General features: G+C 38.7%; 1 protein-coding gene and 1 pseudogene across 1 annotated transcript; both read left to right on the top strand.

Moving 5' to 3' along the window:
• Positions 1 to 1,735: 1,735 nt before the first annotated feature.
• On the top strand, positions 1,736 to 19,459 carry LOC118801629 (annotated as a pseudogene).
• Positions 19,460 to 21,494: 2,035 nt separating this feature from the next.
• Positions 21,495 to 25,318, top strand: LOC118801636 (DLA class II histocompatibility antigen, DR-1 beta chain-like). The gene is made up of 6 exons (XM_036561999.1): positions 21,495 to 21,568; positions 21,795 to 22,064; positions 23,866 to 24,147; positions 24,307 to 24,420; positions 24,515 to 24,537; positions 24,638 to 25,318. Exons 1-5 carry the CDS (start codon positions 21,517 to 21,519, stop codon positions 24,523 to 24,525), a joined length of 729 nt encoding a protein of 242 aa, XP_036417892.1. The 5' UTR covers positions 21,495 to 21,516; the 3' UTR covers positions 24,526 to 24,537; positions 24,638 to 25,318.
• Positions 25,319 to 26,618: the final 1,300 nt, after the last annotated feature.

Genomic DNA, 26,618 nt, shown 5'->3' with positions numbered 1-26,618 from the left:
TAAATAACAGTGTAAACAGTCTGTTTAGCAGGTGGGGGAGGGACAAGGCTACAACACACACAACCCCAAAAGTCCCTCTCTGTCTGAACAAAACATTTTATAAATTATAGTATTCATTTTTTTTTTTTATCTCAATGTTCGATCCATATATATCAATGTTCATTGTATATCACAGTTCATTCAATATATATCAAAGTTCATGAAATATTTCCTGTTTGGCTTGCCATAATATATATATATACACACACACACACATACATACACACACACACACACACACATATACACACACTGCAAAAAATTGTAGCTTGTGCAAAAAGAAGAACTTGGTACAGAATTTCCCTGATTGGTTGACTTTTGTAAATTATTTGTTCTACTGACTGATTTTTTTTTTTTTTGTCAATGCTAAAACAAATATTTCGTTGAGCTAACATTAGAACATTTGTCATACTAAGAAGTACAACTAGTCTTTGAGTTGTACTTTTCTTTCTTTGTTTAACAAAGAAAATTTAGTTTATGTAACCATTACATTCTTGCTCAACATCTCATTCTCAGATTTGAGGCTTTGTTTGTCATAGGTTAGCACAAGTTATCCAGAACTGAGCCGGTCTTCCAGCAGAGCTATTAACTTAGCCTGCTAACGTTAGCTAAGCTTGCACAAACAGGTTAGCTAGTTAGCTAACAACTCTAACAAGTGTACACAACAGTTTATTGAAAATGGAAAAAAAAAAAAAACAAACTTTTGTCTTATTATTTGTGAGAGCAAACACTAATTTAAACGAAGAGACTCACAGCTGAGCTTGCACCGTCTCTTCATGTTAGCTGGGTTAGTAGCCCATCGGCATGTTAGTTAGCGTTATCTAGCTAGCTAATGGCCAGCCTACTATAGGAAAATCTACTCAAACCAGCATGTACAATATAAACCAAACAGAGTCTGCTAACGGCTGTTTGTGTTAACTTTTGCAAAATCTATGTGTAGTTTTGTACACTGGGTTTGATAGACTCTGTTATGTAGCTCCATGTGTGTAGGGAATCAGTTGAATGCCACTGGGTCAGTTTGCTCAACAGCAGAACTGCCCAGGTCCTAGAACCCATGAAAAACGTTACATTAATTTGAAATTGTCAGCAGATGCAGCGTGTCTGTTACGAGTCAGTCATAAACTCAGTACAGGTTGTTCAGTCAGTTAAATCAACATGAGAAAGTTGGGCCAACTGTATTTTTAAAATGTTGCCCAACATTTAGTGAGTTGGATTTTTTTACAGTGTAAACATTTATATCTTATGCAGCATAAAGAGTGTCTTGTGATAAGGATATGCTATTATATTCTTATTTTTTTACAACAAAATATGAAAAATATATATTAAAATAAAAATGATTACAAATATGATTATTTAAAAATTCTTTCTAATTATATTCCTGGTTTTTGGCATATTTACCAATATGCTAATTTTGCCCTTAGGTTAATTAGGTAAATCTCCATCTGCCAGTATCATAGTTTACTTTATTAATATTAAATCAGAGTTTAAAAAATGATTTTGTTAATGCACTAATAATATCTGATGTGTGCAGTGGAGCCAAAGGTCCGTCTAAGGTCAGAACAGTTGGCCAGTGAGGGTCATCCAGCCTTGCTGATGTGCAGTGCATACGACTTCTACCCCCCAGCCATCGATGTGTACTGGCTGAGAGATGGTAAAAAGGTGACCTCTGGTGTGATTTCCACTGAGGAGATGGCTGATGGAGACTGGTACTACCAGGTCCACTCACACCTGTGTGGTGGAACACACCAGCTCCAAGGAGCCCATCATCATTGACTGGGGTGAGAATAAACACACATTATAACAGACCATGCTTGTCATCAAATGTCAATAAAGAATCATCAGAACTTATATTAGCATTATTATTAAGTTTCCGACTCCTGGCACACATGTGGATAATGTCCCTCCAGAATATTCTGTCTTCTGTTTGGGTCTTCAGGCTTCTGAATGGCTGGTCCATGATTCCTCTGATTGTATCCACCCATGTTGTTGCTGGTCGTCCTCTTATTGTTTCACCTTCAACTCTTCCAAGCATAATGATCTTTTCCAAGGAACTGATTCCTCTCAAAATATGTCCAAAATAAGTGCTTCAGTTTGGTTATCTGGGCTATAAATGAGAGATGAGGCTTGATTTAGTCCAGGATCCATTTGTTTGTTTTCTTCGCCGTCCAAGTTTCTCTCAAAAGTCTTCAGCCAACACCAAAGTTAAAAAGCATCTATACTCTTCTGGCTCACTTGTGTGCTTGAACCACAGAGAAGACCACAGCCTGGACAATGCCGATCTTTGTTTGTAGAGACGAATCATTGCAATTGAAGATCTTTTCAAGCTCCTTCGTTCTTGTTCTGCCCAGCATCAATCTGTGTCATATTGTTGGACCCTCTGTTGTTAATAATAGATATGAGTAAGTAAAAGCTGTCCACCATTTTCACATCTTCTCCATCAATGGTAAAGCTAGCAGTCTTTCTTGTTGTCATAACCTTAGTCTTCTTCTTTCTTTCTTCTTTTCATTCCTCCCAGGTTTTTCTCTGATTCTTCTTTGATGACCTCTTTGAGTTCAATCCATAGCTCCTCTGGTTCTCTGTCAATGATGTCCAGCATTTGAAATTCCCAATGTTTTCTTTAAAGACAAGTGGTATTTTCTCCAGGTCATATTTTGGAAGTCTGATGGTTTATCATTGTTCTCAGCTCTTTCTCAGTAACAAGCAGAGGTAGGAACAAGTCACTAAGTTAGTAACAAGTAAGGCTCAAGTCTTCACACTCAAGACCCAAGTCAAGTCCCGAGTCAAGATAGTCAAGTCTCGATTCAAGTCCAGAATCAGTACAAGCGAGTCTCAAGTCCCAAGTCAGTAGTCCTAATCTTCGAGTTTCTCCAGTAAGACTGCGGGAGTTTAAGTGCTGAGTTGGGCACATTAATGCTGTTGATGCTTCGCTTGTTTCCAGCGTAAGGAGGTGAACTTGAACTCTAAACACTTCGCTTATCTTCCGAAATAAAATAAGTGTTTCTCGCTTTTCTCGAGTCAAGTCTAAAGTCATCAAATTCGTGACTCAAGTCGGACTCTCTGGTAACAAGTTATGTGCCTTCCAACCTGAGGGTCCCATCTTCTGGCACTCATCTCCACAATCATTCTCTTGTTGTCTACCCATGTGGTTGGTTTGGTACAGAAGCGGCTTACCATTGCCTTCATGCCTTTTCAGTTGAATTGGTGTCATTGCTGTTGTGACCTCTGTGATCGTCCGCTGATGACATCATCCTGTATTGTGTAGGTTTAGTCTGGCACCTCTGTTAAGACCTTTCTGCCCTGGGAGACCCTAAAAGGAGTTAGAACTCCAGGCATTATAGTCCCCTGCTTCTCTGATGCACACAAGCCTCCTCACTTTCACAAGGCACAGGTCTGTATCATCAAGTTATTGGCCCCTGGGCACAAATACTTAGTGGTCCCCTACCTGACTACCTTTTCTGGGTGGTTGGTGATTTTTTTTTTAAATGATATCACAGCAGGTTATATGAACCCTATGCATCACCACGATGGCAGCATATTAACCATGGTGTTGGGCACATCACTGCTATAAATGTGATGTTTTTTTCAGTCTAGACAAAAATAGCAGCAAGATTACTTGCACTTAATGAGAATGCTGCTTAACATCAACCCAACAAACTCCTCTATAAAGCATGCATCTGTACTTGACAAGCGCAACATTTTGAACAATGAAGATGACAAATTAAAATTGGATAGCTGAAATGTATATAAAGCTGGAAAAAAAACATCAGCAAACCCAAAACAAAACATAAAATACTGCCATAGTGGGTTTTTTTTCATTTTATTTTATTTATATCTTACCTTTGATGACAGTTCACAGATCACAGCAACATGGAGAATGCATCTTTTTTCTTTAACACAGTGATATTTTATGGCTTTGGAAATTGATATCCTCTGTTAAACAACTGAAGGCTTGACCAAGGTAATGGTGGATAATGTAATGGTTGCTAAGCAGTGGTTGAAGGAGACAGTGAAGTGGACGTTTTGGAAAGACATGGAGAGCATCTGAATTTTGATGAGCCATAACACAATGACAAATCACACTGTGTCCTAACAGCACACTCTTAAAAAAGAGGGTTCTTCAAGGGTTCTTTAGTAAAGAAAATGGTCCTGTATGAAACCATGAACACTCAATGAACCCTTTGCATGATTAAAGGGTTCTTTACATCATGAAAGCGTTCTTCAGTTTGATGGAAAATGTGCATAAATGTGCTGTAGATGGTTCTATATAGAACCATTTTGAAAAGAGTTCTATATAGCACCAGAAGGGTCCTTCTATTGTTACAATCTTGACATCATAACAACAGGAGCACCCTTTTGGGTGCTATATAGAACCGTTTTCAAAAAGATTCTGTATAGAACCGTCTCCAGCACGTTCTACATCAATCTGAAGAGTATGCAAGGGCTCTTTCAGCGTTCATGGTTCTATATAGGACCATTTTCTTTACTAAAGAACCTTTGAAGAACGTCATTTTTAAGTGTGCAGGCATATTGTAAATGTAGTATGGCATCGCATGGCCTTCAGGATGTCTACACTGGAAATGTCAAGTGCACATCAAGTCAAAATGTAAACAAAACACAGACCTATCAAAACATAGCTGCTTTACTGATGAGCTGTGCAGCTGTTTGGGGCCTGTATTTAATACAGTATCTAACGGGTTATATTTCAACCCCACATTTAACATTGGTACTCACATGGTTTAAATAGCATTTTACCTGCCTAAACGTGGGCAGCTCAGTTATGCTAGTTAACCGTTTCAACTCTGAAACTGTCTTCTTTCCAGTCAAATAGATGGGTGATGTAATTTTAAACCCTTATAATAAAAGAAGCTGAACTCTTTTCTACTGAAAGTCGACCCATTTTTCCACAAATCTGGGCTATAAACTATAAACAGATGGCGTCTCTTCAGTGATCTGCTCTGTAAACATTATTTTTATAAAATAATACAAAGAACGTCTAAGATTTTTGGCTTTCAGCAGTAAATTGTAAGCATAAAGCAATATGTGTGATCATAAAACACATTTACTGTTAATTTGAGGGAAACTTTTACAAAAAAATTAAAATAAATAAATAAATAAAAATTCACATTTATTTCATGCAGTTACTGAATAATTTGCCTTACGATTTGGTCACGTATATTCAGATGGATAATAATATATATAATATATATATAATAATTATATATATATATATATATATATATATACCCTGGAGAATAAGAGGTTAACTTTTATGTGCTAGGTCTACTTAGCCAGCTAACTAGCTAACACAAAACAAACTATATTCACCTCTAACTTCCAGGACTCTGCCAGCTTCTCTCCAAACCGTTTACTGGAAGGGTCGTAAACATCCCTCTCCTCTCTATTTCATGGAAGACTTTCTCCTCATCCATTTTAAGGAGGAATGGCAGAGCAGAAACGCGGTGTCCGTTAAAAACGCTGCATCACCCCAAACCGCATCCCTCAGCTAATGTAGACAGCTTCATTGACTGTATTGGAAGTGTTTTGGTTTTGTTCTTGTCGCTTGCTTGTGTCTACTACCGACACAGCAGTAAGAAAGTTCCCACCACGAGACGAAACAGCTGTTTAGATTTTCTCAGAATTGCTCACGGGGGCCCCCTAGTGGCACCTGGGCACACGTCCATAAAACCATTGGATGATCCAGAAATGACAATGTGTTTATGTCCCACAGAGGGTTCTTTTCCTGAATCTGAGAGGAACAAGATTATTATCGGAGCTTCAGGGTTCGTGTTGGGGATCATCCTGTCCACTGCTGGATTCATCTACTACAAGAAGAAATCTCCAGGTCAGTGGAGAAATGAGACATGAGAGTTCAATTTATATTGATTATTATGAAGTACTTATGTATGAATGTGTGTCTATATGATACAATTATTCATTGCTTTTTGTAGGTGTCTTGTGAAGATAAGGTTTTACTGTATTTCTCCTTTTTTGTTTGTAATTCAAAACCCTGTTTTCATGTACCACCAAATGATGGCTTAATTCTGTCAAAATTTGTCTGAATTCTTGCAGGTTCTTCTGATGATATAGAGGAGTCATCTTTAATGTCAGGTGGTGAAGCAGTGAAGTTTATTACACAACTTCCTTACAAAATATCAATGTTTGCCGAAGTATGAGCTTGATACTTTTCTTTTAGGAGTCTTTATGTTAGTAGGTGAGAGGAACTTGTTTGATTTTGGTCAATAGACATATTTCTGGACTTGCCATTATACAAGTTAAATATTTATATACATTAATTGAAAACGCTTCGGCCTTCTACTGGTTTTATAAAAAGAGGCCCTTTTACAGCTCAGACTCAAGTTTTAAATATTCTTTTGGTATACTGAACAAAACTAGACTAAATATGATAAAACTGAAGAATTATTTAAACTAGATCTATGTACTATCAGATACAGGTTTCATTTTAATGTTCCATCTTTTACTTTGTTTTTTTTTTTGTTTTTTTTACAAATATCAATAATCTAGTAAGTATCAATAATTTAGGAGATTTCATTTCTCATTCAGGTTTAGACAAAGATCACAGGAAAATGCAAGCGCACATACATCACTACACCAATAGAGAAACACAAAAGGTACAAAGGTCCAGGGTGGGTTATCCAGGATACCTCTTCAAAGGCTAATATAAAGTCCTTAAGAGCCAGAGTATTAACAGTCCCTGCCATTTCAGTAGTGGGTTTAGCTTTAATAATTATTTCAGCAGTCTGCTTTTCAGTGATGTTGCATTTTAACAGATTACCATACATAAGTGACTGTTGTGATCAGGAGCTCAGTGTGTCACAATGTTGAATTGGATGTTTTATAGGCTATAGATTTTGTATGCATTTTACTGCTTTTAATAAACACATTTCATAATAATTTCTTTGTGAAGCCTCAGTGTTTTAAGTCTCTCTGTGAAAGTCATTTACACAGATTATATGAGTTGATAGAAGCAATTATTTTATTAATGTTAATTGTAGGGTCATAATTACAGATCAAGTATGAGCACAACTCATTTATCCATTTATCTGGAAACAAAAGCAGATACATTATCATTAATTTCAAAAAGAGTCTGAGACTTATTTCCATTCCATAAAGGGCTGGCGCTAAACTGCTCAGTGCTAACACTGAAACAAACCAGCAACACACTTGATTTGACTCACTGAACTAGTATTTGATAAAAAAGTATTTACTTATACAAAGTATGGGACAATTTATATATATATATATATATATATATATATATAAGCTAACATGTTGCAGTCAGTCGTAACACCTTTGTCAGTCCATAGTTGTTGTTGTCTGATTCTTCTCTTCTTGATGTGCCATGCATTTTCAATAGAAGACAGATCTGGACTGCAGGAAGTCCAGAACATGCTCTCTTTGTCTACAAAGCCACAGTGTGGTAGCATGTGCAGAATGAGGCCTAGCAATGTATTGCTGAAATAATCATTAACATCCTGGGAAAATACATTTTCTTGATGGCAGCATGTGTCTCTCTAAAATTCGAATATACACCTCTGCGTCAATGGTACTTTCACAGTTATGCAGGTCACCCATGCTGTGGGCACTGAAGCACCCCATACCATGACAGATGTTGACTCTTGCACTTTTCTCAACAAAAAAAAAAGTCTGCATGGTTCCTTTCATTATCGGCATGGAGAACTCAACATCCATTTCTTTCCAAAAACAAGCTGAAACGTAGACTCATCTGACGAAGGCACACATTTTCACTGTCTTTTGGACTGTCTGAGATGAGCTCGGCCCAGAGAACTCGGCGGCGTTTCTGTGTAGAAAATAAAGGTATGGCTTTCTCCTTGTGTAATAGAGGTTTAAGTTGCATTTCTTGATGCAGTGGTGGACTGTGTTAAGTGACAATGGTTTTCTGAAGTTCTGAGTCCATGTGGTTATATTTAGCACAGTAGCATGACGGTTTCTCATGCAGTCCCATCTGAGGGCTTGAATGTTACACACATTCAACATTGGTTTCTGTCATGATTTCTCTGGATTCTCTGAAATAAATTCTTTGAAATCTTGCTTTAAGAAAATCTTTGAATTGTGACAATTCTCTGGCAAAGTTGACAAAAATTTGTGAGCCAATATCCATCTTTGCTTGCAAAGACTGAGCGTTTGGTGGATGCTCTTTTTTTAAGCAATCATAATACCCTCACCTGTTACCAATTCACCTGTTTCAGAATTGTGTAACTTGAATATTCTCTTAGCTTTTCACTCTTGTATTGCCTGTGTCCCAACTTTGAGTGTGTTGTAAATATAAACAAATTAATTTATTTATATTTACAAAATGCAATCAAGTTGGTCAGCCAAAACATTAGAAGTCATTTCTTTGTACCTTTTGTTAAAAAAAGGTTCAACAGACATAAAAATGGAAGAAGGGCAACTCAAATATTGTTGTTTTTCTTACATCCAACTTTTTTGGAAATGGGGTTTGTACTATATAAACACTGCTGTTAAAGTTAAAACATACCATTCACTTTTCAGCACACATCTGAAAACTAATTCAAAAAACTAAAAAATAATAAATAGAACTAATATAAAATATAATAGATAATATATATATATATATATAATAATATTTAAACTGTTTTGTGAGGAAAACCAAGACACATATCTCTGTTTATTCAGTTTACAGCAGTTCAGTCTCACCCATTCACCCTAAAATTATAAGTAATGTTTAAGGTAATTTCAGGTAAATAATGAGGCCTTTTGTAAGCTTGACCTTCAATTCCATTCTGTCATTTCTGTGCATTAAATTCTAGTCAAATCTGCATGTGGGCCACTTGCTAAACCCACACCGCAGCCCACTGTGCCTATTTATAACTGCTGAGTGGAAAATCAGTCAAGGTGGTCCTATAAAGTGTTTGATTTGCAGGTGAACTCTCCATATAAACTCTCCCCAGAGACTAAAAATGCAGCTGTATTGCTGCTCTTTCATTGGTTCACTTGCCGAAAGTGTTTTTGACTCAGCAGGGACTTTTCCACACTGCTCTGATCATTTCGTGGTTGTGGTGTCATTTGGCACAAACTAACTCGCCAAAACTAGAACCAAAACAGAGTCATGTTTTGTTTGTTAGATGCAGCTGTCCATCACAGCAGTTCTGAAAGTTGGAAGCTTCTAAATTAAGAATAATAAGAACTGAAAGCAATCCACATCAGTAAACATTATTCCACGCTGAAATCAATCTTTTTTTGTAGAAAGATACCATTATGTCTTTAATGTAAGGCAATACCAGCACTACACATTCACACAGAGTTGCACATGGTTCCTTCTGGGTGATTCTGGTGCCATATGTTCTATCAAAGACCATAAAATGAAACACAGTAGCTTGCAGATTCATAAAGACTACAGAAGTGCATGTTGCTAATAACTGGACTTATAACTGTAAAGCAGTGCTGCCTGTTCAAACGTTCTTACATAATCATCAGAAAGAATCTGAATAAAAAGACATCTAGAAAGACATCGACAGAGGAACAAGTAAAAAGGAAATGTGCTATTAAGTCTGTCTAAGAACAAAGCAAACTTCACTTGTGAGAGTGATAAGAAAGCTGACCTTCATAGCGGTCACTGATTATGGCACATTATAAATAAATGCTGCCGCCTCTGTCTGAGAGATTATAACTCCTCCTCATCTCAGACGCTTCCCTGATGTTGCCTTTTTACTGAAATCACTGTTAAGTCTGACTAAGAGGCAGCTGGTCATCCTCCATCATTTATGAAAAATGATACAATACAGTTCACGATTTCTTCATGAGGTTCTTTTCAGAGCCAAACTTTTAGGGAATCTCCTCAAGTGTCAAATGCGGTAACACTTTATTTGGATGGTCCACTGGAGATGCTCAGTCTGTCTTTAACTACCATTCAATTAGATAGCTGTCAGATACAACTGAATTTGAAGTTTTGTGAAAGGTTTTCTTAAATCTAACCCTAATCCTAGACCTAATCCTAATCTCTAACTTAAAAGCAAATATCTATACCTTCTCCTAAACCTCACCTTAACCTTAATCATAGCCCTAACTGTAATATATCCAGCTAAAGGTGTAGAAAGTGGAGAAGAGGATCAAAATAAAAAGTGTAACCAAAAAACTCTCAATGTCTTCAGTATCCATAAACCTATGAGACAACAGTTTTGGAAAAAGTCATTATGTAAAGCAATTTTAGTGACAAAATTCAGTTGGATAAATTGGGTGTGTGTGTGGAGGGGGGGGGGGTGAATAAAATAAATAAAAATTAATTAGTTCATTAATATTAGCTTGGTAGAAACAAGCTGCATGTTCACTTTATTGCTTAGTACTGCATAGAAAATCACCGGAAACATAACTAATGAGCACTGATATTATGCAGTGTAGTGCTGCTATATGGATTCCCTCTCCATCTCAACTAGACTGTAATGAGTGACCCACTCAGAGGGAAATCCAAACCGAGTGCGTCACCAACACAAGCTCAAAGAGAACCCTAATGCAGAGCTAATTAGACAGAGGAACATTTAACAAGGATAGTTAAACAATGAGCCTGAAAACGTTGAATTCCTGCCTAAACACTACCGTGGGGGGAGAACAAAGAACTGCCACGGAAGCAGGCCAGCATGAAACAAAAACAAACGCCAACTGAAGACTCCTTAACCAAAAGATTTCTTTGATCTCACGTTTAACAAAAGACACTTCCTTTAATACAGGCTTTTTTTGTTCATTTGTTTGTTTGTTTAAGTAGTAAGGAGTAGCAACTCGAGACGGTATCAGCCGAGCCGTTTGTAGGAACTTCATACAAAGACTGAGTGAGGCTGAAACTGAGACTCGCTCTTAAACAGGCCGTCCCACAGGTGTACTGGATCTCCCCTGATTAGGAGCAGCCCTGCACTGCCCTCTGGTGGCCTGCGTGGGTCAATCGCCAGTCCTGGCCCTTACATAAATAACATATAAACTAGGTTTTGGAATTGTTACTCCATGTATAAGGTTTAGACATGATGAGGATAAGACAGACACACAGATCTCTTTCTGCAGCCTCTCCTGAACTGTGGGAGAAAGAAAATGACTGACATGTAGTGGCTGAGAGTATCTTACACTTTATAGCGACTGCATGATACGGTACATTTTGTAGTTGCAAGTGGCACATAAGTGGGAGAATCGTACATAAAATATCCATTTATATCAATATCTAGTTGAATCTCTGCCTTTATTGAGTTATGATGTCTTATTTGGGTATTTTGGATTACATTCAATGAAGCTGGCTTCCTTAGGAGAGAATATGTGGTAGGAAATCTGAGGGAATCTGAAGGTTGTTTTTAATTCCCCACACTGCAACATCCAGCTTTTTTACATTTACAGGTAAACAGTGTCTTTTTTGTTTTCATGTGTGCCACTTCACTCAGAAAAGATCATGAGCCCCAGGGTTGAGGTCAGGGCTCTGTGAGGGCCACATCAAACTCACCCAGCCATGTCTTTATGGACCTTGCTTTGTGCATTGGGGCTCAGTCATGCTGGAACAGGAAAGGTTCTTCCCCAAACTGTTCCCACAAAGTTGGAAGCACAGAACTGTCCAAAACAGCTTTGCTGAAGCATTAAGATTTCCCTTCACTGGAACTAACGTTGGCACAGTGCAGTCAGGCAGGTAAAGTTCTCCTGGCATTCGCCAAACCCAGACTCATCCATCAGACTGACAGATAGAGAAGCTGATTCATCACTCCACAGAGTGCATTTCCATTGATCAGTGGCAGTGCTTCACACCACTCCTTCCAACGCTTGGCATTGTGCTTGGATGCCCTTCATTTCAGAAGGAGATCAGGTTGTTTAATCCTGGTCCTGGAGATCTCCCACCCTGCAGAGTTTAGCTCCAACCCAAATTTAATACACCTGATCCAGGTAATGAAGGGAATAATAGAGCCAGGAGAGCCAGGTGTGTTAGATCTGCAGCCTCCATGGTGGTAGATCTACTGGACCAGAATTAAGCAGCACTGGTGTCCCTGATGTAGATAGATAGCTCTGATTCCTCTAGTGAAAATGCTCATAGGGCTCTATATGGTAGAGAAATCTTCAACGGTTCTGATGGATGAATAAAACTAAATCAAATAAACTAGATTTCATTATCAGTACATGTTTGGGAAGTTGTGGAAGCACAAGGTGCACCAGTTACAACATAGATGAAATTAGTGATGGAAAGATGTTAAACATGTTTTTCAAAAAAATAAGTAAATAAAATTTAGTTTGATGGAAACAAGCTGCATCTTCAGGTTATCGCTTGCAGTGTGAGCAGAAAATCACTGGAAACATGACTAATAACACTGATTTTATGGACTGAGGTGCTGCTATATGCCCCATCACAACATTTCAAGCAGCGTAGCAAAAAAAAAAAGAGTGTTTACTGGCCAAATACTATATGAATAAGGTTTATGACTTGCTAAACAACATTATATACAATGTATTGAAGTAACAAACACCGTTTATTATACACGACCAGAGATGATATATAATCTTTACTGTAACACCAGAACCAGTTTAGGGGGAACCTGGCCGCTTCCTATTTCTCCCATTATATTAGAAATATAACCAAAGGGTATATAAGCCTAAGAAAAGAAATGCTGGTGTTATTTGGACAACCGCCGCTAGATGGTGCTGCGGTAGCGCTGCTGCCATTTTTGACTAAAAATTTCAAAGCAAACAGCACAGAACCTACACATATTCATGACCCTACACAAATCTGTTCCTATAAATGAGGTGAGGTCTATGGCACTAATTCAGGTAGAATAAATGAGGTCATGAAACTATCTATCTATCTATCTATCTATCTAAAGGCTATTCTGCCTTTTTTATGATTTCTCACTTTTGACTTTTCTGTTCAATGAAGTTATTAAAACACATATACAAATGTAACTTATGTACCGATCAAATTTATTATCAACTTTAATATTTTATTTCTAAAATAATTTAACTTTATTTGTCATTTTCAATAATTTTGTTACTGAGTTATTTATGTGTCCGTATCTGTATTGTCCTTTATTTGAATAGGTTTAGTATAAATTTGCATGTTTAATTCTTCCAAGGTGTAATTCAGGTGTTCCAATCACTTCCATGGCCACAGGTGTATAAAACCAGGCACCTAGGCCTGCAGACTGCTTCTACAAACATTAGTGAAAGAATGGGTCGCTCTCAGGAGCTCAGTGAATTCCAGCATGGTACCGTGATTGGATGCCACCTGTGCAACAATTCCAGTCATGAAATTTCCCACTACTAAATATTCCACAGTCAACTGTCAGTGGGATTATAACAAAGTGGAAGCGATTGGGAACGACAGCAACTCAGCCACGAAGTGGTCGGCCACATAAAATTACAGAGCGGGGTCAGCGGATGCTGAGGCGCATAGAGCGCAGAGGTCGCCAACTTTCTGCAGAGTCAATCGCTACAGACCTCCAAACTTCATGTGGCCTTCAGATTAGCTCAAGAACAGCGTAGAGAGCTTCATGGAATGGGTTTCCATGGCTGAGCAGCTGCATCCAAGCCTTACATCACCAAGCGCAATGCAAAGCGTGGAATGCAGTGGTGTAAAGCGCGGCCACTGGACTCTAGAGCAGTGGAGACGTGTTCTCTGGAGTGACCAATCACACTTCTCCATCTGGCAATCCGATGGACGAGTCTGGGTTTGGCGGTTGCCAGGAGAACGGTGCTTGTCTGACTGCATTGTGCCAAGTGTAAAGTTTGGTGTAGGGGGATGATGGTGTGGGGTTGTATTTCAGGAGTTGGGCTCGGCCCCTTAGTTCCAGTGAAAGGAACTCTTAATGCTTCAGCACCAAGAGATTTTGGACAATTTCATGCTCCCAACTTTGTGGGAACAGTTTGGGGAGTTTGGCCCCTTCCTGTTCCAACATGACTGCGCACCAGTGCACATAGCAAGGTCCATAAAGACATGGATGAGCGAGTTTGGTGTGGAAGAACTTGACTGGCCTGCACAGAGTCCTGACCTCAACCCAACAGAACACCTTTGGGATGAATTAGAGTGGAGACTGTGAGCCAGGCCTTCTCGTCCAATATAAGTGTCTGACCTCACAAATGTGCTTCTGGAAGAATGGTCAATAAGTCTCAAACACACTCCTAAACCTTGTGGAAAGGCTTCCCATAAGAGTTAAAGCTGTTATAGCTGCAAAGGGTGGACCGAAATCATATTAAACCCTATGGATTAAGAATGGGATCTCACTCCATTTCATATGTGTGTGAAAGCAGATGAGGCTCACTGATGCACACATTTAGCACTTCACTTTGTATCACCTGTGGCTGGTTGCACCAGCTGTTCAGGTTTATGTATTACTAAATCCAAATGAGTCGCACCACAAAAGCTAGTTTTAAAGTTGAGCTTAGTAGTTATTAAATATTTACACCCCCTGAGCAGGTGTGCTTTTTGGGGAAGCCATCAGAAACACATTCAAAGCACAAAAAAGGCATCATGAACTTAGCTAAAAACCTATACGCTGTGATTTTCCTTACAGCTCTAATCATCGCCCTGGTTTTAACTCTGAGCATGAAGCTAAACACACACAGCTCCAGCTCAGTGAGTGTCAAGTAAGGGAAGTGCAGGGAGGCTGGATTTAAGTGCGAGCAGACTTTAATTACCAAGATAAGCTAACAAAGTAACTAACGACAAGACTTAAAGAAACAAAGCGCAAACAACACAAGGCAGGGAAAGAACAACTACATCAGACAAAGTGGCAAGTAGACCACACAAACACTGACTGAAACAAAGGGCTAGATAAAGGTTACAACAAATGGGGAACACCTGGGGGAGGGAGGAGACAGAAACTACAGACAGGTGAAGATACTAATGGGGAAGGCGGGGAAAGGGCGGAGAACAAGAACCAAAACAAAAACACAAGCACATGGCAGAAAGCACATGGCTACAAAACAAAGCAAGAAACAGACACAGGAACAAGGGGAAACCGTGACAGTGAGACTCAGCAGCTGCCCACATGTCTAAACTGAGGGTGCGGTTGTGTTGGTCAGCCAGAAACCATTATTTGAAAAGCTGCATGTTTGGTTTCCTCAGGGAAATATTAAAGAATAGAGAAGCAATGGTTATAGATAAATAGATTTATTCAGTTTAATTTGGACACATCATTCTCTTCTAGGCTGGATATTTTTCCATAAAGAAGTCAGAGCCAACTGTCATCGCGTTTCCATGGCTGCGGGTTTACTGATTGGTTCTGAACATGTCATCATCGTGTTAAAGCAATGAATGCATTAGTTACTAGTGACGACACGACTTACTGATTTGTGGTGGAACCAAATTCAGTAAAAGGATAAACCTACGCAAAACTGGTGCAGCTCAGTCCTGAACTTTTCTCCACTGTGATTTCGCTCTACTGGAAAATATATACAGCAAACACATGTGCACAGTATCTGCTTCCAGCCTTCAGCTCTGTGGTTATTTTATACACTTACATTCAGAAGAGTTTCTGGATCAATTATTGCTTTCAAAGAAACCTGACCTGAAACTGTGTGGTGTGATGCTGTGATCTGTGTAGTTCTTCCTGTGAGGTTAATAGAGTGAATGAGTAGTTTCAGCATCATAGACGATGATTAGATCATCTTATTCTCTCAAGTGAGGTGCTTCATTTAATAATGTTAAAGATTAGCAGTTTAAAGAATATAATATTCTATATGACAGCTTTCAGTCTGCACTTCTGACTTGTTCTGTCAAAAAATGGCAAACGCAAAACTCTTTTTGAGTTTGTTTGTTTGTTCTTTCCACACCCCATTAGAACTATATGTATATATCACTGTTGTCGGAACAAAACCTTGTATCTCCAAAATGGTAACTTTACAGGAGAAGGAAAAAACATACTGTATTTTTAATGTAAGTCAATGGAACCAGAATTTTCCATGTTATTTTGGGCCGTTTCTTTTAGTCCATTCATCATAAAATTTATGTACAATGTAAAGGGCAAAAATTTTTCAAATTATGTCAAAAACTGAAAAACAATAAAAAATGCAGATACAAGGTTTTGTTCTGACAACAGCGATATATAAAATCACGTCCTTGCCCGCAGATCCACCGCCCCACCTGCAGAGGTCGCTCTCACCTCAGTTCTAGTCTGCTCACTGCACTGAATGTTGTTTTATGAAATATTTCCCTGTTTATAGCTGCTGTGTTCTCATGTTCTTTGCGAATTCTTGTTTGGAAGTTTCTCTGTCTGTGTGTGTGTATGTATACAAATTTCATGATGAATGGACCAAAAGAAACGGCCCAAAATGACTTGGAAAACAGTCTGGTCCATTGACATTAAAAGTTTCCTTCTCTTGTAAAGTTGCCATTTTGGAGATACAAGGTTTTCTTCCAACAACAGTGATTATATAAATCTGAAATAAGAAGTTAGCAGTTTTATCTCCCCCTTGATTAAGGGACCCTTATTAGTCCCACAATGGGGAAATTTCACCTTTGCATTTGACCCATCTGTGCAGTGAAACACCACATACACACTAGTGAACACACACACTAGGAGGCAGTGAGCACACTTGTCAGGAGTGGTGGACAACCCTATCCACAGTGCCCGGGGAGCAGTTGGGGGTTAGGTGCCTTGCCTAAGGGCACTTTGATCACATATTGTTGGCTCAGGGGATTGAACTGGCGACCTTCTGGTCGCAAGGCTGGTTCCCTAACCTCCAGCCCATGACTGCCCCCCCTTGATCACAGTAATTAGACCAAAGTGAGAACAAGATGCACAGGAAAATGATTTAAGCAACAAAAGGCTGATATATAATAATAATAATAATAATAAGAAGAATAAGAAGAAGAAGAAGAAGAAGAAGACGTTATGAACAGAAATAGCCATTTTTGCCGTTCACATAGGGTTAAACCAGTAAACCAGTGTGTGTGAATGTGTGTACTGATGTTCTTTTCTCCTTCTTTTATCATCAGCTCAGCACAAGGACACCAACATAGTCCTGTGCTCTGATACAGAGAAAGAGGAGATATATGGATTTGATGGAGAAGAAATGTGGCACGCTGACTTCAGTCAGGGGAAAGGAGTGATGACCCTGCCACAGATCCTTTCACCAGTGAAGAAGGATCCTATGAGGCTAATGTGACAATCTGTAAACAAAACTTGGCTGTTTGTGTAAAAGCTTACAAATACCTGCAGAACCAAACGGTGAGACACGATCATCACTGCAGCACAAAATGAATAACAAGAAAATAAAACACAGAATAGAGATGGTGCAGAGAAAATGATTTACCTACAATAATAAATCATATGTATCAATAGCTGCATGTGTTAAGACTGCATTATGACAGTTTATGGAAAAAAAGTTACTTTGCAAGGTTAACTATAGGGGGAAATGGGAAGAAGCCCCCCTTAAGAAGCTAAATCAGATCTGTGCATGAGTTTAGTTTGTATAGGGTAAAAAAGCACAAACCTACATATAATTCAGGAAAACAGGCAGTTTTGTTTTTTATAGAACAAAAACAAAACTCTTTAAAAGAGATATCTTGTACCAGTATTGGGACCCTGGTGAATCCTACATGTTATATTTATATTATTATTATTATTATTATTATTATTATTATCATTATTATTATTATTATTATTATTATTATTATTATTGGTAGTAGTAGTAGTATTACACTTATTATTGTAGTCAGAAAAAGAACAATAACATTTTAAACAAAGCAGTAATATTCAGCATCTAACTGGTAAGCAGGATGCACCAGTTTGTATTAAAATCTTAAAAGTTAACAGTAGTTAGTTTCAAACTATTAGAGACCCTCCTCCAGGGGGAGACAGCGATCCTTGGTGTAAAAAGCCTAAATGGGGTGTAAACAGCAGAGGCTCTGAGTGAGTGAATGAGAGTAAACAGAAGAAAGGCCTGAGTACCCTGAAGAAACTGCTGTTTTGTAGACGTAGATCATAATATAACAAATTGACCTCCCTGTTGTTCAACTTTAGCCCTTTTTTTATGAGCCATGTGTGTCTAATGTGAAAAAACAAAGGTTTTGTGAGACGATTAATGGCAAGATAGTTGCGACAGTTGGGGTTCATTCACGGCAAAGCGCCAGCGTCTCAGAAAACTTGTTTTCTTACATCACTAAACAGAGATGGTATGACATAATATTGAATACTGTGGACAAACATGACAAACGACTGGTGCGTACCTGTGTAATCCTCTTATGAATAGTAAAATAACTGAAAAACGGTCTGCTGTGTGTTGTTGCTCAGACTTCAGCCCATCACAAACGCTTCAACGACAATCTAAAGAACTCATGAATCTCCAACATTTAACTCAGCTACACAAAGTGGGCCTGCTGGGCCAAATCTGCTTTACTGATAGCAGTTTTCATTGTTTTACACTGGAAAAATGAGCTGAAGTGGGACAAAGTAGTACACAACTATCTAGCAGGCCAGCAAACATCCAGTCTGCTCTTTACCCATTTATTTACTTTAATTTCACAATGTGCAGATGATAAAAGGCATGTTCAGGTTACACAACAGCCCATAGCAGACAGTATCAGAGACAGTAAACCAGAAAAGTGTCTAACAGCAGCTCTAAAGCTCTAAATATCTAGTTTGATCAGTTTACCTGTAAGAAACATAAATAACCCAGCTAATTGAAGTGCTTTACTTGTATTAAAATATTAAATGTAAAACTATATTTAGAAAAAAAACAAAATTTGTTTAGACCAACTATGTATGTCTGTAATGATACTCTAGGTTTACTGAATTGTGAGCGACACTCTATCACAATATTAACATAAATAATGTAAACATTAAAAGTTGCTTCTTATGAACAAATATTCTTGATGATTAATGTTGAAACTGTGTCTTTATATCCACAGATGCTCCTCAAAGCTCACTCTACTCAGAGGACGATGTGGAGCTGGGCTCTAATAACACCCTCATCTGTTACATCACTGGATTCTACCCACCACATGTTGGAGATTCATGGTCCAAGAATGATATAGATGTGACGAGTGAAGCTTCTCTCAGCAGATATTACATTACTGATGATGGAACCTTCAACCTGGTCTCTCGCCTGAGCTTCATTCCAGAGGAGGGCGACATCTACGTGTGCAGTGTGGAGCACGTGGCTCTGAAAAGACCTCTGATCAAAATATGGGGTGAGATTTATACCTGCTTAGAGACCTGAATAGAGTAAACAATCCCACTGTGTATATATTGTGAATAAAGCTGAAAAGTGGTAAAAATGTGGGACTCAAATTTGTGTATTTGTTTGTTTTCTGTGCTGTACAGATATGCAGTTCACTCTGCCCAGTGAGGGTCCGACTATGTTCTGTGTAGCGGGTCTGGCTGCAGAAGTGCTGGGAGCTGTTGTTGGAATTTTCTTCTTCATTAAAACAAACTGCAAAGGAAACTGTGAAGGAAACTTCAACTGAGAGTCTTGTCTTTGTGTCGTGTGGCTCACTTGAAGAGTAACTGTTTGAGCTCATCATCCGTTTTGTCATTTATCCATAAATATATCAGGTGAGCACCTGATACTTCACTTATGTCAGTTCCATGCTGTAACTTGGAAGCTGATAATGCAGCACTATGTAAGTTTGGGGGATTTGGAGACCTCTAATGGTGGAAATGTGTAATTGCACACAAAGTGCAGAGGAACATTTTATGTCTTCCCATGAGTCTGATGATTGTAAGTGTGTGGAAGGAGAACTCAAAGAGAGCTCAGTCAAAGCTTGGTGAGGGATGTTTCTACTGAGGTTGTGAGTGAATTATCTACCATCATCATCGTATCTTCATCAGTATAATGTTGATTTAGCTTTTGAGACCTAAACATCAGGCTGGACCTTCTTTTACAGCCTGCGCGTGTGACGTTAATACATGAAGACGTTTGTCGAGGTCTGAAAATTTTTTGACTTTTAAATGATTATTTCAGGTTGCACACAGCGACTCACAGCAGTGCGCGCTCATCATATTTTAGCCTGTTTTTGACTCAGTAATGCTGCTAAGACAAATCGTACATAGTGCTGCTTTAGCATATTTGAATATAAAACTAACTAAATTTGAAAAAGTTTAAATAGAAAACCGATTTGAATGCAGACAAGAGTAATCACTGCTGGATCATAGGAAATAATTTAATGAGTTTTGATGAGGGGTGCTGCTATGTTTAACTGAATACAAAAAAAAATATGTATGTGTGATTATATATATATATATATATATATATATATATATCAATAATATATATATATATATATATATATATCCAAATATATATATATCCATTTCTTTTGGGTCAATTCTCATTGAAATGGCATTTTCAAACTCTGTCAAAAACTGTTTAGACATTTATAATTTGTATATTGCTGTCTTAAAGAGTCATTTGCTATGCAAATGCAATGTTTTAACCTCAAACCTAATCCTGTTCTGTTCATGTTGTATTTGATAAAAAGTGTAATGCTGCTGTGAATCATACTGTGACTGACTATACTGTGAATTACACTGTGGTTGTGCATGATATAACTGTAATTGTCTCGTCAACATTAAAACAAGTACAACCTGTACTTTTCTATCTGCTCATTTCATTGATTCCCTGCTGTAGTGAAGCAGCTCTGAAATGTGAGGCTACAGTGTGTGAGTTACAATTTTATGACCAGCCATCACTGCTGTTGACTGTATGATGCACTGCTTTGGAAAGATTTGGAAAAGTAAAGCAGATTTGAGACTTTTTGCTTTTGCTCTCTAAGAAAAAAAAATCCCCACCACCACCACTTCAACCTCCTCCTGGTCTCATGTCTTCAGCTACATCATTTTAGGAAGAGGTGCTTCCCTCTCTCTCCATCTGCTGCTGCTCCTGGAACTAACAGTGTGTGGGTCAGGAATCAGGCAGATAAGCAGAACTTATCATGGAAGTTATTATTTATTCACGCTATTACAGACAGTATCAAAATTAGCAAACTTAGAAAGCAAAATCTATTGATTTTGCAGGGCTTTTGGAGGGTCTCCCATTCAGGCAGGGCCCTGGTTAGTCAGGCCCACCATTACCCACGGTTCAATTCCCCTGCGGACTGGTACTGGCCAGCATTTTTGAGTTCTGCTCAAAATGAGATAAAATTCTAACAGTCAGTAGTGGAACTTTTGTTAAAGTCTCAATAATGTTATGGCCATTTTGTTATTATTTATTTTAATGAAGTAAATATAATTAAGGTGAAGGGTCACTCAAAGCTAAAGGACTTTAAAGTCAGTTAAAAGTCCGAAATGTGTTTGAACTCTGACTTTGAACCAGTTTGGTTGAATGATTTGTATACATAGTCTACAAATAAACACTTTGATTTAAGAATTTAACCCTTTTTATATATTTACTTTAAAATGCACTAATATCCCCTTAGTAACATGTGATGCAGCAGGTCAGGAGATCCTGATTGGTCAGTGAGTCTGTATAATCAGGAAGTCACTCTCTTAAACTCTGTCAGTTGTTGTTGGACGTCGAGACAAGATGATCCTGATTCTGCAGCTGCTGTTCGCTCTGAGTCTGTGTTTGAGAGCAGGTCTGTTTACAATCATTTTATAGGTTTTTTATGGAAATAAATAGACTTTCTGTTAAATTCTTTATTATGAAATGACTGTTAGGAAGGAAACATTGTGTTACATTTTTACATAAATATTAAAGGTTTAAATGGTTGTTGAGTTTAACAGCATTTATATTTTTTTAGTGGTTTTAGACCCGTTACTGTGTTTGTAACTAATCTATTTCTTTCTTCATATTATTTCCAGATGGATATGATTACTACAGAGTAGTAGACTGTATCACCAGTTCACCAGATCTGACAGATGCGGAATACATTGATACCTACTATTTTAATAAGAGTCCATATTTACGGTTTAACAGCACTGTGGGGAAGTTTGTAGGGTTCACTGAGCTCGGAGTGAAGAATGCAGAGCGCTTTAACAAGGGACCTGTAGTAGTGCAGGAGAGAGGCGAGCTGGAGAGATACTGCAAACACAATCTACCAACAGACTTCACTAACATTCTGGAGAAAACAGGTAAGAAACAAATGTAGCCTCCACTGATAAAAAGAAGATACACGAGGCAGAGCTGATCTGTACAGACATTGTAAAAATAACATGGATAAATATTCCTGTATTTTGGAGTAAGCTGTGCTCAGAGATGGAGGTGAGGGGTCCTAAATGATTAAATCAGACCTCAAACTGTTTATTCCCAGATTGATTACAAGCAGATTAAATACTGATGATTACTTTTAACATGAATGAGTTTGGTTTCTTTTATAACGACTGCACAGATGGTTGAATATTAGCCAGCTGATATCACATGTGCTAAGTTTTATGTTGCTTCCAATGAGTTTTCTGTAGATAAAATGATCCAATATCAAAAGGAGCAATTTAGTAGATGCAGTAAAATACAAACTGAATTGTTAATTCAAGGACCGTTAAGTCATTGTTTACACAAGGACTTTTATGCTATTATGCTGTAATGTTCTTAACAAATCCTGGCATGAATGCATAACGTTCAAATGATGTCAGCAGTAACACAGTTCACAACATGTGTGGATCATTTAAGTAAAACAATATTAATGACTCATAAGAGCTGTTTTAAGATTGAGATTAAGTGATTAAGATTAACACTTATTAGTCCCACAATGGGGAAATTTCACCTCCACATTTAACCCATCCGTGCAGTGAAACACCACATACACACTAGTGAACACACACACTAGGATGCAGTGAGCACACTTGCCCGGAGCGGTGGGCAGCGCTAGTCACAGCACCCAGGGAGCAGTTGGGGGTTAGGTGCCTTGCTCAAGAGCACTTCAGTCACGTACTGTCAGCTCAGGGGATCAAACCTGTGACCTTCCAGTCACATGGCTGGTTCCCTAACCTCCAGCCCATTCTTCTGCTATTAATAGTCCATAGTCTGGCCAGTTTGGGGATGCCACATAGCACCCCCCCTTCAAATGTCGACTGCCCTGGCAACCGACCAGGTTGAGCCAAGTCCCCGGACGCAAGCAGTCCCAGCCAGTGGTGAGCACCCCAGTCCTCTCCTGAGGTCGCATCCTTGCCACTGCAGCTCCTCCTGTGTGTGGCAAAACTCCTCACAGTGTGCCGTGTCAAATCACACACAGCTGGTGCTCCACCTGCTGCCGTCTTTCTCTGCTGACCACTGCGCCATCGATGCTGGGCATTCTGGGGCCCCAGTTCCGCCACTGGTGACTGACCTGAGCTGGACAATGTTCACCTTCCAGCCATTTGTGAGCACGACTGGTCGCAGGAGGGACAAAGAGCCATCTGCTGTCTACACTGCACTGGACCAACAGTCTGCGGCCACTGCTAAACCTACCAGTCAGCCTCTCTCTTTGCAGTGCCGACTCACCGCCCGCTCCGCTGCTCGCCTTCCACACTGAGGACTTTGATGGTTTCTCTTTTGCTTTCACTGGCCTTCCTCTCGCCAGCACCGGCCTCATGCCTCCGTCATTGAACCTTACTGTGGTCCCGTCATTGAGCTCTGCTGTCAAGCCTCCCTGTGGAGCCTGGAAGTGCTGTCTCCACCGTCACAGTCTTTTGCCAGGCTCTGCTTCTATTGCCATTCATCTTGAAGTTCTTTGAAGCGCTGCTCCACTCCAGACTCCTGCCGGTTGCTATGCCACTTCTGTCTGATTATATTTATTATTACATGTTTATTGGTATATTTAACTGTACCCTAAAATTGATCTGAGATTAAGTGGGTAAATCTTCATCAGCTAGTACCATAGAATAATCTATTCATATTAAATCAATGACTAAAATATGACTGGTCATTTAAAAAAATTCTGATATCTGATATTTGCAGTGAGACCGAAAATCCGCCTCAGGTCAGAAAAGCATGCCAGTGAGGGTCACCCAGCCATGCTGATGTGCAGCGCGTATGGCTTCTACCCCCCAGCCATCGATGTGTACTGGCTGAAAGACGGTAAAATGGTGACCGGTGATGTGGTGTCCACTGAGGAGATGCGTAATGGAAACTGGTACTACCAGATCCACTCCCATCTGGAGTACACGCCCACATCTGGAGAGAAGATCTCCTGTGTGGTGGAGCACGCCAGCTCCAAGGAGCCCCTCATCTACAACTGGGGTGAGAATAAACACACATCAGTACAGACCGTGCTTGTCAGCAAATATCAATAAAGAATAAACAGAACTCAAAGTGAGTTTATTATAAAGCTGTGAAAATGGCATTATATTCATAACAGTATGTTTATCACATTAATGAAATGGTGTTCTTGTCCTGCAGGAGGTTCTTTTACTGATTCTGATAGGGACAAGATTATTATCGGAGCTTCAGGGTTTGTGTTGGGGATCATCCTGTCCACTGCTGGATTCCTCTACTACAAGAAGAAATCTCCAGGTCAGATTCGAGAGAGTTCAGCTGACATTGATCCATCTGGAGTATTGATGAATGACTGTAATGTCTATAATACACTTCTTCTCTTGTTTTACAGAGTTCGTGTGAAGTTCACTGCTGGTATGTTTTGTACTGGTCTTACTCTTTTTTTTGTAATTCAAAAAAACAAAACAAAACTGTTTTTCTGTAACCTTTAACACATTTATCTGAATTCTTGCAGGTTCTTCTGATGATATAGAGGAGTCATCTTTAATGTCAGGTGGTGAAGCACTGAAGTCTTTAATCAGCTTTAATCACCTGCATTATGTTTACAGAATTCATGTTAGATATCTGTTTCATTTTTAAGAATCCTTTACAAAACTGAACATCAAAGTTTGCTTAAGCGTGAGCTGATATTTTGCTTTGTGGAAGTTTTATAGTTAGATTGATAATGAGAGAAATGTGTTAGATCTGGGTCAATAGATTTATTTCTGAACTTGTACTGTGATGGTTAAATGTTTATGTACATTAATTGTTTTAGATGAAAGCTGTTAGATCGTTAATGTCTTTTTTAAGAAATATAGTATCAATAATTTAGGAAATTACATTTCTTATTCAGGTTTAGACAAAAATCACAGGAAAATGCAAGCACACATACATCACTACACCAACCGAGAAACATAGGTACAGGTACAAAGGTCCAGGGTGGGTCATCCAGGATACCTCTTTATAAGGCTAAGAGCCAGTGTATTAGCAGTCCCTGTCATTTCAGTAGCAGGTTTAGCTTTATTATCATTACAGCCGTCTGCTTTTTAGAGATGTTGTGATCAGTATGGATAACATTATTGAATTGGCTGCAAATTGACTATTGATTTTGTACGTGTTCTGTTGCAATTAATAAACATATTTTATAACAATTTTACTGGTTTAAGTCTCTCAGTGAAAGTCAATTACACTGATTATATGAGTTGATAGACGCAATCATTTTATAAATTGAATTATAGGGTCATAATTACAGATTAACTATGAGCACATGTGATTTGTAAACAAGTCCTTTAACAGTTTATCTGGAGACAAAAGCAGAAGCATTATTTTTCTTAAGAATCTGGGGCAAAATTAATTTGAAATTAATTACTTATACAAAGCAGCCTTGCCACCATGGGTGTGGGTGAGCAGTGAGTCCTCAGTAGGAATATAGTGCCTCTCAGATATGAGCTCTCAGTTGATATTGCCTGATATGGCCTTCAGATGTATGTATATAAGAAGGTGGAGCTCAAAATATGCCTTGATGCTTCCACAATAGCCCCTCACAGTGTGTTTGAAATTAACATTCTCTCTAATGTTGCAGCGATAAAGAACACGGCGACTGAATGCAACTTCAATGAGCATGAAAAAAAATCAGTATTCAAAACTACCAAACTACAAAGGATGCCACAAAATATATTATCCTTATGCTGATTCATGTAAAACTGCTCATTTCAATTCAGTTAAATGGAAAACACCCCCAGATCTTCTATCTAACAGGAAAACTAATTAACAAAGGCCTGACCGACAAGTACACTGACTTTAGTTGATTCAAATGTGTAGACTGACACATACGCTCACTAAGCTCTTCCATGTTATGATCCTGAAGCCTATCTGTTGTTTTTTATTGAGCTTATTCTGTTTGTGAGTGAGTCACAAACAGACATTGTCAGAACAGTCACTTCTTCTAATGAATCTCTGCACAAACATCAGTCTGTCAGAAATTTACTTTCACTTCCTGTTTTCTTCACTGTTGTGGGTTTTAGGCGCAGATATGCAAACAGACAAAGCCGCTCAGTTTAGGCAGTGTGTGATCAGAGCTTTACCTGAGTGTGTTCAGAGTAACACTGCAGTACAGGTAATAAAAGAGGAATGACTTCAAACTGTAATCTGTTCTGTAAGAGTTTCAAAAGTAGTGGCAGAGTTACAGTTTAATCTTTTACTGACCAATGAAACTGATTTGTTTTTATGGCTTCAACCAGTCAAAATGATAATGTGTGATTAAGTGTGTTCACGTTTCTTTTCATATCCTGCTTTGTTGACATCCTTCAGTTTTACGCATATTGAACAGAACTGTATTAGAGAACTCCTTTAGGCCTGTATTGATCTGAGTTTAACAGAGGCTGACAATGCAGCTCTGTTGCTGCTCTTTCACTGGTTGCGTGGTTTCACTGGTCAGTGGTTTAGACTCAGCAGTT

The sequence above is a fragment of the Colossoma macropomum genome, unplaced genomic scaffold (assembly GCF_904425465.1).
Source record: "Colossoma macropomum unplaced genomic scaffold, Colossoma_macropomum, whole genome shotgun sequence".
NCBI classification, from domain to species: Eukaryota; Metazoa; Chordata; class Actinopteri; order Characiformes; family Serrasalmidae; genus Colossoma; species Colossoma macropomum.
This window is presented reverse-complemented; position numbering and strand designations above follow the sequence as displayed.